Source organism: Parasteatoda tepidariorum, chromosome X1 (assembly GCF_043381705.1).
Source record: "Parasteatoda tepidariorum isolate YZ-2023 chromosome X1, CAS_Ptep_4.0, whole genome shotgun sequence".
NCBI lineage: Eukaryota > Metazoa > Arthropoda > Arachnida > Araneae > Theridiidae > Parasteatoda > Parasteatoda tepidariorum.
This window is the reverse complement of record NC_092214.1, coordinates 68,189,296-68,207,372: the sequence shown is the minus strand read 5'-3', so window position 1 is coordinate 68,207,372 and position 18,077 is coordinate 68,189,296. Positions and strand designations below refer to the sequence as shown.

Sequence of the window (18,077 nt, the reverse complement as noted above, 5' to 3'; positions counted from 1 at the left end):
ATACTGATTTTTTCTTTTTATTATTATTATTTTCAATCAGATGAGAACAGGTGTAATACTTGGATTCAGTTGGATGGTCGCGAATGATTCTTTATTATGTGCTGTCGGCATGTTATGCGGAAAAGAATTCATTCCCAGTAATACGAGCTATTTTTGCGGTGATTGCATAGACTCGTCCGCTTGCTAAGAAGTTTCGTGCATACACGATTTCGAAATAACTTTCAATATCTATATTTTTTATTGATATAGTTTATAATAAATCCAAATTTTTATGATGTTTCATTTTAAAAATTTAAAGGCTTAAAATATGTTCAATATTATATTTTAAAGAAATAAATCATAAATATTTTATGAAAAATAACCTGGTATCATTTATATATTGGATAACAATATTGTGTATGGCTTTCTACTGTACACCTATGGATAAGCATTAAAGGAATTGTTTTCGATAACTATCTTCGAGTGCTTCATAATTATTCCTTTTAGTCAAACTTAATGATAAAATAAATCAAATGTGTTTCACGACAAATTACAACACAGAGGAAGAAGGAAAGGATATCTTAAACATCCTCATTCTATAAATTTCCAACAAGTTACATTCACTTGGAATATAAGAGTAATTGAAAAGTATCAAACCAATTAAAGGTTGGATCTCAACAAAATGCTTTCGGTTGTTCGGTGAAATGCTCAAGAAGGTGCTTTTTGAAAATCAAGCTTTTATACATATATCAAAACCAAGCTTTTGTGTATATCATAACGTTTTCTGTGAAATGATTGAGTGACGAGATGACTATGTCAAAGCGTCGTTCTCGTTCAGATGACAAATCAGTAATTCAACAAACGATGAGTGGACCTTTAACAACAGTAACGCCTGTGTTTGAATCAAAAAAGTTTGAAGGAAGTGTTCTCCATAAAGGTAAGAAAGCGTTAGAAATTTTGATTGTTATATTTATCCAGACCTTCCAAACCGGAAGTTCTAACTTTCTACATTATTTAAAGAGGTATAAATAATAATTAAATATGCAGACGTCCTTGCTGACAATATAACTTGATCTGACAATATAAAGTAAGCAAAGGTTCTTACTGACAATATTACTTGTTCTGCAATATTAAGTAAGTAAGCGTTTTTATTGACAATATTACTTATTCTCACAATATTATGTAAGCAAAGATTCTTACCAAAGATACTAATTATTCTGACAATATTTAAAAAGAAAAGGTTCTTACCGACAATATTAAGTAAGCAATATTTCTTACTGACAATATTACTTGTTCTGACAATACTGAGAACTAAATACTCGTACTGACAATATTACTTGCTTTTTAGATACTTTATATGTATTTTTCAATTATTTATATATTATAGTAGTGATCATATCTTCTATGATCAAATATTAAAACAGATATTCTGCTACCAGTTTAAATATTTGAGAAAAATCTCCGGTTAACAGCCGGAAAAGTTGCCTGGTTTGATTAAACTTTTTCATATCCAAAACTTTATTGATTGTTCCAGCAATCCGAAAATCACAAAATAAAATGTTTACTGAAAATGAACGATAATTTATTTTCATTTAGTTCGGAAATTCATTTAAACAACAATGATTTAGCCAGTAAATTTTTATAGGCTTGGTTTTTTTTTCAGTGTATATAATTTACAAGGGATAAACAAAATTAGTAATGTATAGAATTTAATAATACGTATTGAATTATGCACATTTTATTTTTAAAAAACAATCTTTAGAATCTGAATTTATTTACTTGTTTTTCTTATTCACAGTATCTTTATTTATTAATCCGGTATAATATTGTTCCGTATTAAAACTTTAAACTTATTTAGCATCGTTCAGCAAGTTTCAAGAAAAGTATACAAATGCATAAAAAAATTTTTAAATTTTAAATAATTTCAAAATAAAATGCATGCAAAATTTTTAATAAAACGATTTCAAATTAAAATATTATGCGGATTAAAAAGTAATGAGGTACAGCCAAATTTTTAAAGTGGAGCTAATTTTTGAAAGATAAAGAAAGTTTTCAAGTGGAATTTTTATATACTTTTAAAAATAATGAGATAAAGCAGAATTTTCACTTGCATTTGAAGTGAAAGTGATTTCAGTTTTTCCTTAGTATCAACGCTGAAACTAAATCAAGCAATATTTTTTTTAAATAATTGATAGTGTTCTGCTGGTAATGTACTTTTAATTGCTTATTATTTCTTTTTTTACTCGCTATTTTCAATATATTGACACTTTCTAAGAACAAAATATTTAAAAAAATAAGTAGGTAAATAATACCGGCAATTCTGAATAAAAGGGACGTTATCAGCATTTAAGTTTAACCTAAAAGTCTTTTTCAGTAAAACATTTTTCTTTCTTTTTTCAAATGAAACTTTCAATAAAAGGATGGGTAGGACATGCCTTTGAATATTTAGAGTTCTTTCCACTTGAAATAATGATTGGTATGTAAGGAAATCAGAAGGAATAATAAATGAATGATATTCAAGAGGGAAAATTTGAAAGATATAACAATCATCCATTACTGATCTAGAATCATACGCACATGCTTCTTATTTGGTGTTGAAAAAGATGTTTTATTAGAAAAATGCATAATTTTGCTCAATAAAACGCATGCAAATAACTCTTTGTCATTTCTTCCTATTACTTTGAAAAATTATGCATGCATTTTAGTTCTTAAAAACATGATCCGAGCCTGGGAAAGACGTCGATATTTACTGATTTTAAGAATTAATATTCAATACTCAGCAATAAATTGAAATTTTTGTATTTTTTTTATATATTTAATTTAAGAATTCCGATTCTCTGAGGCTTTTTGTAGAAATAAAATTGAAGGAATTAATTATATCCGTTAAAAAATTCTCTATTCATCCTTACTCAGCGAGTGTCCTTAGGAAGCAACAATAACCAAAATACTTATATTAACACCGAAATCGAAATTGAGTAGTAACATCTTTACTTCCCTATTTATTGATTTTAAGAATTAACATTTAAATATTCAGCAGTAAATTAATATTTTTATGATTGCTAAAATTTTTGATTTCAGATTTTGCCTCCCTAAGTTGTAGAAATGAAATTGAAAGAGTTTATTATGTTTGTTAAAAATTCCCTATTTATCGTTCCTGTACGAATTTCCTTAAGAACCAACTATAACCTAAATACTTATATTATGCCAAAATCAAAATTAAAGAACGATTTAATTTTTAAAAAATTTGTCGATGATTTTTTTTTCTTTTTCCTCTAAGAAAATAAGAATCCTTTCCTTTCAATTGAATGTTTATTTATATATTTCTAAGGTTTAGTTTCTGATATAAGTTATTAATTTTATTAACAGTTCTATTTTATTAATAGTGCTATTTTACTTTATGATAGAATAGTAGTTATTTATATCTTAGTTATTATACTAATAAATTAATGTTTCTACATTAAGACATCCCGAATTAGACTTAGATTCCCGAAAATAAGTGTCTCTAATCCGATGATTTTGTTTCACACGTCCTTGTCCTATATATATGTTAAGACCATTTACATTTTAAAATATCTGTATGTAATCACAAAATGTATATGTATATGGGAAATATTCCGAAGCGAAAATAAATCTGTAAAAAATGAGCTCATTAAATTAAGCAATATTATTTATCTTTTCTGAAGTTTTATTTAAAAATAAATGTTCGAAATTATTTAATTTATATTTTTTAATTAAGCTTTTAATTATAAGTAATTTCGTGTGTCATGTAAACTTTAGAAAACCATAAATCCTTCTTAATGCGGAAAATCTCAGTACAGGAAAATTGTTTTGTAAAAAATGTGCTGTGAGAAATCCAACATCTATGAAAAATCTGATTAAACATATTGCTCTTACTCTACACCAGTAAAATAAGCTATTTTATGTACTACAGATATTATTAAAATAAAAGAAAAATAAACTTTTCTAAACATAAGTTAAAAGAATTTGCATTATTCATACTAACAACAAAAATAATTCATGCGGATAGTGAATGCTTGACAGATTTTATCTAAATATTTAATGTTAGCCTGCTTAAAAAATGAAAAAACTTTTCATCCATTTGCATATAAATATTTTCAAGTAACATCCATGAAGTTATTTTATATCATCTGTAGTTTCAATGAAAAATAAGTAATGTTATTCCAGCAAATGCAACTTCCTAACTAAATTTTTCTCTAAAATCACATCTTTCTCTATTCCGAAAAATTCTTCATAACTGAGTCGTGCTATCCTATTTCATATTTTTTTGTGCTGAATAATCTCATTTTATATATATGGCAGAAAAATAAACAGTCTTGCATTACAAATTTTTTAAATTGCACCAAATCACATAAAAATTCAGCAGTTAACAAGAATTATCTTTTATTGCTGTTACAGAGCGAAACTGAAAGCTTTATTTGAACCATTATTTCATTTAGATAAAATAATTAGCAATTATCCACTTAATGCTTAAAAAGATAAACAAAATAATAAATTTGTTGCCTTACTAAGTACATTTTTATGAATAAAACGGAATATTTTTACAGATATAGGTTTAAATTTAAACTTTAATATTTATGATAAAAAATAATTCTTGCCATCAAATCAAACCAATTTTTCTTGTTCATCGTTTAAACTTAATAAATTTTTTAAATTTTTTTATCTAGTTAATAGTTGCTAAATCATGTGTGCTATAACCTATTTATTGTTAACTATAATAGAAACATTTATAATGTGTCACTTTTAAGATATTTATAATATGACAAAATTCACCATGTTTCTGAGCAACCAGACTATAGTAAAATAGACATTCTTACAAACACACAATTTTAAAATGAGAAACTACATTTTTTTTATTTTGTATTCCCTCTCGGCTCTTTTAATTTCGCTTGTAATATGCTCATTCTTTAATAGTAATTGTGTGCACATATTTTACTATGTCTTACTCTTAATGTGTATTTTTCAAATTGTATTCTACAAAAAAATTTCATCTATATTCCAACCTATATAAGTATACTCTGGGGGGGGNGGGGGGGGGGGGAAGTATGATCAAAGCTACCATTATATGGTAAATTTTAGCGTGTTTCTGGTTCTATGGAAACACCAAAGAGCTCGGTAATTTTTACTGAAGAGCTCTGGTAATGATTTCGGCGAAATTATCAATAAAATATGATTTTATAATATGTAATAAAATTTGGTAAATGTAGTTAAATTCGGTTAGAGCATGGCATAAAAACCGGTTAAAATTACTTTTGAGTTATGCATTTTTACTAACTGTTTGATAATGAGAACTATAATTTTGAAGCCCAGAATTCCCTGTAAACTGTTACCATATGAGCAGAAAAAGCACCAAATGAATGATTTAAATACTAAGTTTGGTTTAGTTTTATTAACTAGAATTGTGTTTTTATATATATATATAATTGTGAAATATAATTACCATACAATACGATAATGTTTTAAATATTTTCAAGTGATATGAAGTAAAGAAAATTTCATATATTAAATAACATAACAAACTAATCTATTACAAAGATATTACTAGCAAAAATGCAAGAAGAGCTACCTGTAGACTTTTTGCCGTTTTTAGAAGTAGAGCTCGAATGTAACTTGAAACAATTTATATCTTAAAGACCAAACTACTACACTATTTTACCATTTTCCCGACATTTGAACCCTGGTATCCATAACACGACACCGTTGCATTTTGAATAGAAAATCCCCTACATTTTCATTATGCATATTTTCAGAATTACTTTTCCAATTATTTTCTCACCATCTATTAACATGCAATAAAAATAATTTATTTGCAAATAATGTCAAATGTTTCAAAGAAAATATTGCAAAATGCTTCATATATTTCCTAATACTTAATCACATATAATATAAATTATATAATCACAGAAATATTTTCGAAATCGTATAAAATCTGTGTCAAAGTTTTGGGAGATTTAATCTACTTCTGAAACATTAATGAGACATTTTGTGCTGCATAGGAAATATTATAGAAGTTAAAACTGTATTTTATCCTGCTTTCCAGTTATGTTCGACAGTTTGTTTAAAAATATTTTTTAATTAATTTATTTCAGTACGTATTAATGAAACACTCTTAAATTTAATCCTCTTACTTCTTAAATGTAATGTAAATTTAAAATATATTATTTATCGTGAATATTTTTAAAATATAAAGGGTTTTTTTTTTTCATAAATCTTTCCCGCAGATTAATTTTCCCACGTAACTGACAAAAGACATCTAACACTACCTCATTTTTCAAAGTTAATTGGGTGTACATTTTCGATTTTCAACTTCTTTATTCTTTCTACGTCATAATTTTATTTGCGTTATTAATTATGCGGACACTTGGATGGAAATTCTTTTATTATTGCCACTCAAAAGCTAAATTAATTCATGAATTCTCTTCTACGTATAATGTAATACCTCTTTTTTTCATCTACTTTACTTCTATTCCCTTAAAATTACTATCTTTTAAAAAGATAGAAATTGCCATGAATTTATAAAAAAAATCATTATTTTCCTTAAAATAAAAAAGAAATTTAATATTTATATAGAAATTTAAAATTTTGAAGCATTGTACTGAGAAAAAGAGTATGGTCAAAACTACCAGAATCTGGTAAAATTTGACATGTTCCTGGCTTGATGTGAACACCAAAAATCTCGTTAATTTTTACTGAAGCGCTCCGATATTGATATCAGTAAAATTAAAGATGAAATATGGTTTCATAATATGTGATAAAATTTGGCATATTTAGTAAAATTTGGTAACTGTATCGTGATATTTTTGACCACGACATAATACCCTTTATTCAGTTGAATTTTGTTGAGTTTTGTTCATTATAGTTTTTTTTCAGTTTTGTATTTTTTTACTAAACGTGTGGTAATAAAAAATTAAATTTGAAAACCAGAATTGAAGTAAACCGTTAACATATGAGCTAAAAAATTATCAAATGAATGATTAAAATATCGCTTAGTTGGTAATGGTTTCATTAATCAGAATAATACTTTTTTTTACCAGAAATGTGATTTCAATATAATAATGTAATCATACCAGAATTTTTTTCTCCCTACTATACTTGAGATTTCTGAAGAAACTCTAATTTATTAATTAATGTCAGATTATTAGCTTTTTAATGTTTTTTGTTAAACATAATCTATTATTGTTTCATTATCAACAATTCGCCTTTTTTTTTTAAAAAAATTAACATGCATGCTGATTAACTTTGCTATAAGAACCAATTAAGCGTTTGTGGCACCGACATATATTATTTTTTAAATGTTATTTTTCCTGCCAATAAACCAATTTTTCCTCTAAGAATTCTATTAGAAAATTCTATATTAGACGAAATTTTATGCAATTTTTTCTCGGTACCTTGATATGAATTTATTTTTTTAACTAAGTATAATTATTATTTATATACGAGCAATTATAAATGATCAATCATAACAATACTTTCAATTACATTCTAGTATAAGACATAAATTAAATTATAATGAACAGCGTTTTTCAAACTAAAATAAAATTAGATTTTCAAACAATAAAATGTAGTAAGAATAAGTACTTTTAACTAGCTTATATAATTTTAAATATTCAACTAACAATAAAAATAACTGTCTTTTATACCGTTAATATAATATAGCCTCAAAGAACAAAATAGAGAGAGAGAGAGATATAAATTTTTTATTCAATAATATATGTTGTCTATAAACTAAAATTTATCTTAAGCTGGAAAGATAACCGTATCTTTTCTTTTTTTTTTAATTTGCAGTATACAAACATCTGTTTTATTTTGAGAAATATCAGTATGATAACACAGGCATTTTTTTTATTTCTAGTGATGGCAATCACTTTTAGATAAGCAATAATCAAACAAAATAAAGGTAAATGTTAAACATAACAAAATTAACATCATAAATAGGTCGATTCAAGATTAAATTTTGTTAGAGATTCAAATATGTATCATTTATGACCTTGAGAATGTTTCATCTCTAAAAAACACAGAGAGAAGACAAAGCACTCTGTCTTTGATTATAGCATCATATCGATATACATTACACTAAAACTGAACATTGAAATACCACATTTAACTATATTTTGCTCGAGATTAAGATTATTTCAATGCATACAAATGTCAAGATGTCAAGAAGAACCTATAAAAGATGGACGTGGATGGATGCAAATCCATAGTGCCGGAGAGGGTCAAGTTGAAAAAAACTTGGAGACAGCTTTAACCTGTAATAGGCTGTAGCGTTCAAGAAGAAGGAAAAAAATAATAGTGCTTAGGAAGAGTTTTTTTTCAATAGTTATTTAAAAAAATTAGTGTTATGAAAATAATAACATCAACTTTAAATGAAATTGAGACCAACATTCCACACAACACAGAACGTCATATTTATGATTTTAAATTTATGATTTTATGATTCCCCAAAACATAAAGAAAAATTCTTTATGCATTCTTTGAAAAATAATTTCATTCTGTTATTTTTAAAAGCGTAACATTTTTGAGGTAAATAAATAGGTTTTGCATCATTTTGGAATTTTTTTTTGAGGTTTCAACTTGAATAATATTGCAGAAAAGTGAAAACTCAATAAAATATATTTATGCCACGCTTTCACATTTATTTGTGCATTACGCGATTCAATGTTAACAAGATATGTTAACATAGTGTATGCTAACGTTTATAAACAATATATATATTTACAATATGTATATTAACATACATTGCGATAAAAGTGTGGTCAAAACTAACAGAATATTGTAAGATTTAATATGTTTCTGGCTCTATGGGAGCATCAAAAATCTCAGAAATTTTATCCGAAGTGTTTTGGTAATGATTTTGGAAAAATTAACAATTATATATGGTCTTCCTATATGTAGTGTGGTAAAATTTGGTAATTATATCATATCTTCAGCATGATCATGTTATTCGGTTAAATTTACTTTTCAGTTTTGTATTTTTTACTAAATGTGAGGTAATAAGAATTATAATTTTGAAAACCAAAATTTTAGGTGAACCATTACCATATGAACGGAAAAGGAAAAATTAACAAATGAATTGCCTAAATTCTGTAGATTTTGGTTTTATAAACAAGAATTGTGCTTTTTTTTACCAGAATTATTATTATTGTACAATACGGTAACTTTACCAGAATTTTTTTCTCCGTGTATTTTGTTATAACGTCGACATGTAAGGTTTTCCTGATCAAGTGATTACAATCATGATAGTGAAGCAGAATAGACCTTTATTCAATGCTTTAATGTCGCACGTTTGGGATAAATTGTTTGTTTAGTTTATGTGTATTTTCTTATAGATTGAAAGCTTGTTTCATAACACATATCAGTCATTTAACTCACGTTCTATAAAATGTGCCTGCTTCCAAACTCTTATTTTTTCCTGATTTGTTCAGGATTGTTTTTTAAAGCTTTAAAGATATTAATTTCTTTATTATCTAAATAACATGAATTATTTATTATTGAATTATGTTATCTTGTGAATGGCTTAGGGTTTTGAAATTTAATTTGTATAATAAAATAAGAAATAAAAATTACAAATTAAGAATTTTTTTAAAACCAGTGATTATTTTTGGAACTTCTACTGATACTTAGATCCAACAAATAATCCCTTATTTATTCAATATTTCATTCACCTTTTTGAAAATATTTAAAATGAAATGGCCATATAAAAGGAAAGGTTGAAGAAGGATTTTATAAAAGTTTCAGAAAATTTGTGCAATATTACAATTTAAAAACCCGTATTATGATTCAACGTTATGCTGATGGTTTCTGAGAAAATTTAATTTGCATAATAACAGATTTTTTCTATTAGTAGTAATAAATAATTGTTCATCTTGAGTTTGAAATATTGTAATTTTTTTTTCTTGGTACTCATTTAAAGGGTTGAAGTAACGATATCATATCACTATCATTACGATATCATATTAATATTAGAACAATATGAACTATTAACAAGATGATGATTGATAATGCACGGTATCGTAAAGTTTGGAAGAAAAAAGGTTTATGTAAGATATAACATACATTTTTAATATGTCTTACTAAAAGTTTATTCCATTAAGTTAATGTATTGGTGAATGAATAATTACATATTTAATTTAAATAATACATATTTATTTAAATAATACTCATTTATTTAAAGAGTTATACATTGAATTAATATTTATATTATTTATCTTTAATATTAAATAATTACATTTAACTTAATATTTAAATATTTTTACTCAGTTATTTTTGGCAACATTCAGACGCAATGAATAAAATCTGTAATCGAATATTGCCTAAAATTAAGAAGACGATAATTTGAATCCTAGCACAAATATTTGAAGAATGCAATGGAATTTATTTGACGTATCTCCTAAACGTATTTTCTACCATATATTATTCTTAGTATGAGAAAGAAACAGAAAGATATGAAACAGTTTCCTTGTCTTGTTAAGACAAATAGTTTAATCACAAATTTCTATAGTTTTGTATGAAACTTCTGAAGAGAGGAGACGATAGTCATACATAATAAATATAAATCAATTTCGTTATTAAACTCTCTCTCTCTCTTTCTCTCTCTCTTTCTCCTTCTTTGCAAAACATAATTAAAAATAAAAATTAAGAAGCTTTTTTTTAAAAAAAATTTAATACTTAAATGTTGAAATCTAAAATATTGAAATCTAAAGTATGCAAAATTTTTCAGAAGTTTAAAATAAATTAAGACAAACTCAATTTTTTTAGTTATATCAAATGTTGGAAATAATATTTTTTAATTTCATTGTTTAAATAATTCATAGACGATTTTTGAACATTAGGTTCTTTTCATGAAGAATAAGTGTGTGAAAAATTTAAATAATGGGGGCATTTTAAAAAAAAAAATTAAAAAAAAATTTTTTTTGACCGTCTTCAAATAAAAAACTATTAAAACATATCAAAAAAGTCTAATATTTATTGAAAATAATAATTAAACTTATTGATATGTGTTTATTTTGTTGTTTCTATATAAATTCAATATTTATTGTTAAATAAGTTGAGTGAGTTTTTATATATATAGTAGAAAAACGCTCTCATGTTTCAAAGTATATTATATAAATATATTTTGGTGACTTCTACTAATTTAAGATTTGAATTTGATCACATTCTTCTATCATGATCGACAAATACTTATATTCAGAGTCCAAAACTTAAATATAAATGTTAAAAAATTACATTTCAATCCTAATTAACCTAAATAATTATGATCATTAAAACTTCTATTTTTAATCTCATGTTATTTTGCAGCTATATAAAGATTTTACAATTGTGTCTAGAAAATTCATTAAAGAATTTACAGTAAAGCTACATCTCTAAAACAGCTGGATTAGCTTAACTAACAGCTGATATAATGTTTAAATAACTTTCGATTATTTTATGCGTTTCAACAAGGTCATTTATGCGTATATAAATGTCATTGAAGCAAATTGTTTGAATGGGTAAATTCAAAATATTATTCAGAAAATAAAATCCCTTTTCAAATTGTGTTTTGGTACAAGAAAAATAAGTTATCTTTCACCATTTTTAAAAAATAGATAGCAATTTGAATAATGAAACATCAAATTGAAAAACAATACTTAACAAAATATTCACTGCGAAAAACAGTTTGGTCAAAATTACGAAAATATGATAAAATTCAGCGTGTTTCTGGTTTTATAGCATCGCCAAAAAGCTCGGTAATAATAATGATATTTTAAAGCATGGCATAGAAGTCAATTATTCGGTTAAATTTACTTTTAAATGTGCGAAGATTAAGTAAAATATTAGATAAAGTAAAATTAGAAATTTTGTTTTTAATACGAATTGCTTTATATTATACTGCTCTTATTATAAAAAAGGAATGGAATAAGAGAAAAAAATTCCCGATCATATTTCCTCTGATCTCTATTCAGTGTGAGTTCTCCTCAAAAAAAAGTGAGAAACAAACGTTTTGATTAAAAAGAAAACGCTTAAACCAGTAAACATCATTGCTATTATTAAAAACAAAGAGTTTAATCTCGAACAGTTACAATTTTTAGAAAGTAGAATTAACTAAAATTTAAAATCTTTTTTAGCAAATATGACAAGTTTTCTTTATAAACAACTCACGTTTATGTTTATTTCTATTACAACAAAACCTACTAAAGCACCGTGGATCATAATTAAAACCCTTGTTTCATTTTTTAATCACCTTGTTTCAATTTTAATTAAATTTTAAGAAGATGAAAATAAAAGGAAACAAAAAATCAACAAGGCCTTTAATTCATCAACACATACACAAGATGTGCTACGATAAGCCTTTCTTAAAATATATATTTTTAGAATCCTCGTCCCAAAGAGCACGCACTTTGGGAGTCGCAAATTTTTGTGAAATGAATAAGAAAACAAATACTAATGAAACATAACAAGTTTCTAATAAGGAAATGTGAAAAAGAATAACTTAAGGAAACACCACTGAGAAATAAAGTATGGTCAAAATTATCAGAATATGATTAAACTTACCGTGTTTCTGGCCCTATGGAGAAGCTAAAAATCTCGGTAAGCCTTAACGAAGTGCTATGGTAATGAATTAGGAGAAATTAAAGGTAAAATATGGCTTTATAATGTAAGATGAATTTTGGTTATTGTAGTAAAATTTGATAATTTTATCATTATAGCTTAAATCATGGCATTGCAACCATTTATTATGTCATATTTACTTCTCAGTTTTGTATTTTTTATTTAACATGCTGTAATAAGAATTATAATTTTTAAAACTAGAATTTCTGGTAAGCCGTTATTATATGAACGGAAAAATTATGTAATGAATGGTTTCAATACCGTATATTTTGGTTTCTATTACCAAAATTAAGATTTTTTCTTGCTATAAATATCATCCCCAAGCAGTACAGTAATTTTACCAGAATTTTTTCCTCGTGTTGAAATGCTTGCCAAAAATATCATTATAAATACATGATAGCAAATAAGTCAATGCAATTAACATCAGTCAATAGCCAATCCCTATGAAATTGTTATATTCAGCTTAATAAAATCTTCTATCATTAATGAAAAAAGTGTAAATTTAACTTTCTTTTATAAAAAAAATTCTGAGTTTGAACTTTTGACCACTTTTATTCAATCTTTTTACATATGAATGCTTTAATAAGTCAGGGTAAATTTCCTATTTCTTTTATTCTAAATTTTTTTTTTACATAATTTTTTTTCTATAATTTGTTCTACCAAATGAACTGTATCAGGCGCAATATTTCAGTATTAAAAACATTAGTTAATTAAGCCCCTAAATTACCCAAATAAAAAAATAAAAATAAAAAAGGGCTTCAGTATTAAAAATGTATTTCACCATTTCCGTATGAAAAAAAGATGTTAAAACTTGAATTTTTCAAAAAAAAAGAACGTAATTTTTTTTTCGATCTATAAGAGACTAGATTTCAAAGTATATGCTATTAAAACTATATTATGCTATTGTATCACTGAATTCTCATCAATTTTGGTGATAAACATCGATAACTAGCATTGTTGAGTACACAAAGTTGGATCGAGTTTTTTTTTTTTTGGTTTTTTGGTCTGCTTAGGAACAATTAAAATCTAACAAAAAGTCATGCCACTTTTTTTGTAAAAAAGTTAGAGCATCAGCAATAATGTACGAATGATTATTGCAGTTGAAAAAGTGGAACTGTTAGAACAATGGAAAATTGCTGATTTCATAATATATCTATTTTGGAAGACTAAAATATTTTCTCAAATTCGTAAATTCAATTTGTAACAATTTCCATTTCTTAGGATTCGTACAAAATTTTAAATTTTATTAAAAAAAAAGCTCTTCAAAAGTATCCAATAATCAATTTTGATCAAAGTTCAAAACAACAAATCTAAATACCACATTTTATTTTCATTCTTCTTAATATACCTCACCTACATGTAATTATATTTGATCCATGAGTAATTTTATGATTTGACGTCGTTTCTGAACTATTTAATTGAAACAAAATAAACTTTACAGTTGAAAAGAAAAACAAATTTAAAATTATTATTAATATCTTCTTTGTGGATAATACAAAGAAGGTGAATTCGATTTAAGGAAAGTATTTTTATTTTAAGATAGCTGTTTATTTTATTAAAGATTTTTCTATTTTTTTATTATGTTCTTTATCTACATATAATGAACAAAAATCTTGATAGTGTATATGAAAATGAATTGATTAATTACCACTAAAAAAATAAGAATTCAGAAATATCTTTTCGCATAAATTTCAAAAACAAAAAATTATTAAATATGCCTAATACTTTAACCAAAACTATTAACATTTAACTCACTTATTATCTTAGTATAATACATCATTTAAAAATTTGGTTTTGTCAGGTTGCTATCAAATTTTAATCATTTATATGATTCTGTATAGACGTGTCTTTTAAATATAATCTTATATATATTGTGCAGTTAAAATATGCTCGACATTTTATTTATTTTCTGAAGTTCATATATTTTAAAGAATTATATCCAACATAAAAATGAGCAATTTTTAAAGTATATGTTTTGAAATCGTACCATAAATCCTATACTTTAGTCGTTTTTATTTTCAGAAATATTCAAGAGTTTCTAAGCGTAGTTCTGTTATCTATTGTAAGCTTTACAAACTATCATAGATTTTCGTGAGTTAGCATATTTGATACCTTGAGTACTTTTAAGTCCTTAAGACTGTTTGTGAAAGAAATACAACACTGAAACTTTTCAAAGAATTTTTTTTTTCAGTATATGCATCAAAAATCTGAAATTTACTTTTAGGATTTATAGTTATTTCGCAACAAAATCTTTGAAATAGGCTCTTATATTTTTTTTAGATTCTAGAATTGAAAAAATATTATTTAAAATCATTGGAACTTTTTACTTTCTAGCAATTTCTTGTTTGAAAGAAATATAACTACCATAACTCCATTTAAATGTTGAAAAAAAAATTTATAAAAACTTGTTTTTACGTTATTGTTATGTTTATTATCATTTTGCTTTCTAAAGTAAATTTTGTTTGAAAATGATGAAACAAAAACTTCTCAAGGTGTGTTATCAAAATAGCTTGAACTTCTCGATCGAACAACGATCAAAACCTTTCACGGTTGTATATATATATATATAGTATATATATATATATATATATNCCTAGTTCTTCCGGTCGTGAGACTGACAGATTTGCCCGGTATATATATATATATATACGGTTAAAAAAATTGGTAAGTTTACTACACTGTAAGGTAATGGTATGGGAATGGTTTACCGCAAATTCTTGTTTTCAAAATTATAGCTCTTATTACCACACATTTAGCAAAAAATACAAGTTTGAAAAATAAATTTTACCAAATAAATTTTTTTATGCTATGCTCTAGAGCAGTGCTTCCCAAAGTGTGGCACGCGTACCCCCAGGGGTACGGGAACAGTTTAGGGGGTGTACGTGTTCTTATCCGAAATATCTTGCAACAAACGAAAATTTCAGAAAAATTTATTTAATAACAAAGAAAGCCATGAAAATTTACGATTACGTATTTTTCTTTTGCTATTTTTTGCAGAGTTAACAGTTAATAATTAGTAGTGTCAACAGTCAGTTGTGATTTTTAATTTTTGCACATTTTTTTATAGTAAAGGTTTGTTATGAATTCTGCTTATTTTGATTATTTTAATAAAATATAATTTTTATCCTTAACATAGAATTTTTTGCCAAAATTTAAGAATTTTTTACCGAAAACTTTGTACCAAAAAGGAAAAGTAAACATATTTTTTAAAAAAATTCATTCATTTTTTTATTAGTGGTACACAGCGTTACGAAAAATCTAGAAAAGTTACAGGAAAGTCATAAGTTTGGGAAACACTACTCTAGAGTATCCTGATAAAATTACAAAATGTTAATACTTTCATAAAATTTTATCACTTATTATATTACAACTTTTTATTGTTTATTTTATCAAAACCAAAGCACTTCGGTAAAAATTACTAAGCTTTTTGTTGTTCCTATAGGACTAGACTCACGGTAAATTTTTCCATATTCTTGATAGATAGATAGAGAAAGAGAGAGTTTTTATAACTAATTGGCCTTAACGGTTCATTTCGCTCATATTTATTTTGTTGCTTTTTCAGAAATATTTACATCAGCAGTTGTTAAGACCCGTTACCTGGATTATTTTTTTCCTTTTAAATACCAAGACAATAATAGCGAGTTATTATAGTGAGATAATATTCGCTATTTTTAAATATAATTCTTTTGAAAGATCTCTTGCACTATTTTTTTAGTTTTAAGATTCTCTTTTCCCTCACGTCTCTTTTCTAAGATTTCGTTTTTCTTTGTCAAAATTTCTCTTTTCCCTCAGGACAAAGTATTGGATCAAGTCTAATACAATTTATGTGTAAACATGTTTTTTTTTCCCAACACGACTATTTAGTTCTTTGTTTAAGTATATTTTTTTTAGTTTCTCCTTGGTTTGAATGTTATTTCAAGTTTTTCACTGAAGACAAGTATTACGATCAATTTATTTATAAACATGATACATTGTTAATACTCTGCTTATCGAATTTCTAGTTCTTTGGAAAATTATGTCTAATATGATTCTCTTTAAATTTTTTACCCTAGCGTTTGTTTTAACAAGAATTTTTTTCTTTTTCACCCGATGTCTCATTTTAAGTCCTTCTTTTGCTTAAAAACGAGGTAATAGAGTCAAAAGACAAGTACAATTTTTTATACATGAATTACTGCTGTCAGCTCTTTACTTAATATATTTCCTTTTATTCTCTTTGATAATAAATGCATCATTTTAATTCACTTTTAAATATTTTTTCTCTCACTATCAGAAAGACTGCACGGTTGGAATTTTCATTCTAAAACAGTAAAGAAAATTTTTTACCTTTACGGTTTTGAAATCATTTACAACTAATATGGTTATAAGATCAGGACTGCAAAACTGTAGGTTTTTTTTTAACCATTTATAACTGGCATGGTTTCAAAACCATAAAAGAAGTAATTTAACTGAACATAGGAGTTAGATTTTTTTTAATTAGGTAATGGGTATTAGAGAGCACAGGACGCAAAGTTTGAATAACAGGACACTGGGAACTTTTCATGCGTTGAAGGGAATGGAGGAAATATTGTGGTGTTAACTCTTGGACTCGAACCCTAGTTCTTCCGGTCGTGAGACTGACAGATTTGCCCGGTCGGCAATAATATGCACACAGTAGCAGGAAACTAAAAGGCTTCATTAGGTGGGATTAGTCAGTGCGATAAAATTTTAATTGTTTAACAGTATTACAGTATTAGATAAAAGCAGTTACTACTAGGGTTCGAGTCCCAGAGTTGCTAACTCTGGGACTCGAACCCTAGTTCTTCCGGTCGTGAGACTGACAGATTTGCCCGGTCGGCAATAATATGCACACAGTAGCAGGAAACTAAAAGGCTTCATTAGGTGGGATTAGTCAGTGCGATAAAATTTTGATTGTTTAACAGTATTACAGTATTAGATGAAAGCAGTTACTAAACGATTTATCTCATAGCTAACAGTTTGATTACCATCTTATTTATGGTTATTTGACTATTTTTAATGTGGTAAAATAACAATTAAATAAATTTTTACTATAATCATTGCTTTAAAGAAATTTCTATTAGTGTGGTACAGCGTTAAACCATCATTGTTGGTACCTTGTACTTTATTATCATGCAAATTTGCTGCAAACATAATAAGGTACTAAATTTAACCACGTTTCCTCCCATGTTTAATTGTAATTTTTGTCTTATGAAGTTTCAAAACACCCCATTTACACAATAGCGTGATTAAACTTTTGCAACTTATTATGAGTCCCTCAAATTTAAGCAATATTATGATTTAACAAATTTCATTATTATAAACTGTGTATTCTCAGAAAATTGATACAACTATAAACAATATTATCGGAATCTTAAACCATGATAAGACGCAAATGTTTTGTAGTTTTAATAGGGGGATAAATTGAACTATGCTTTCGTTTAAATTGAATTATATTATTGTATTAAAACGTTTAGGACGTATGAAAATATTGTTAA

At 25.8% G+C, this 18,077-nt stretch overlaps 1 protein-coding gene across 8 annotated transcripts in view; it reads left to right on the top strand.

The window, feature by feature from the left end:
• The window catches only part of LOC107451019 (uncharacterized), a 222,115-nt gene that overhangs the window by 70,866 nt on the left and 133,172 nt on the right, over positions 1 to 18,077 (top strand). Inside the window, exon 1 of one of the 8 annotated variants that reach the window (XM_071187636.1) lies at positions 35 to 916. The exons of 6 other annotated variants lie outside the window; for them this stretch is intronic. In XM_071187636.1, coding sequence (XP_071043737.1) covers positions 787 to 916 — 130 coding nt within the window. In that variant the 5' untranslated portion in view covers positions 35 to 786. Of the gene's footprint in view, positions 1 to 34; positions 917 to 18,077 lie in introns of those variants that run through there. One more of the 8 variants, XM_016066979.3, reaches the window with a different exon arrangement.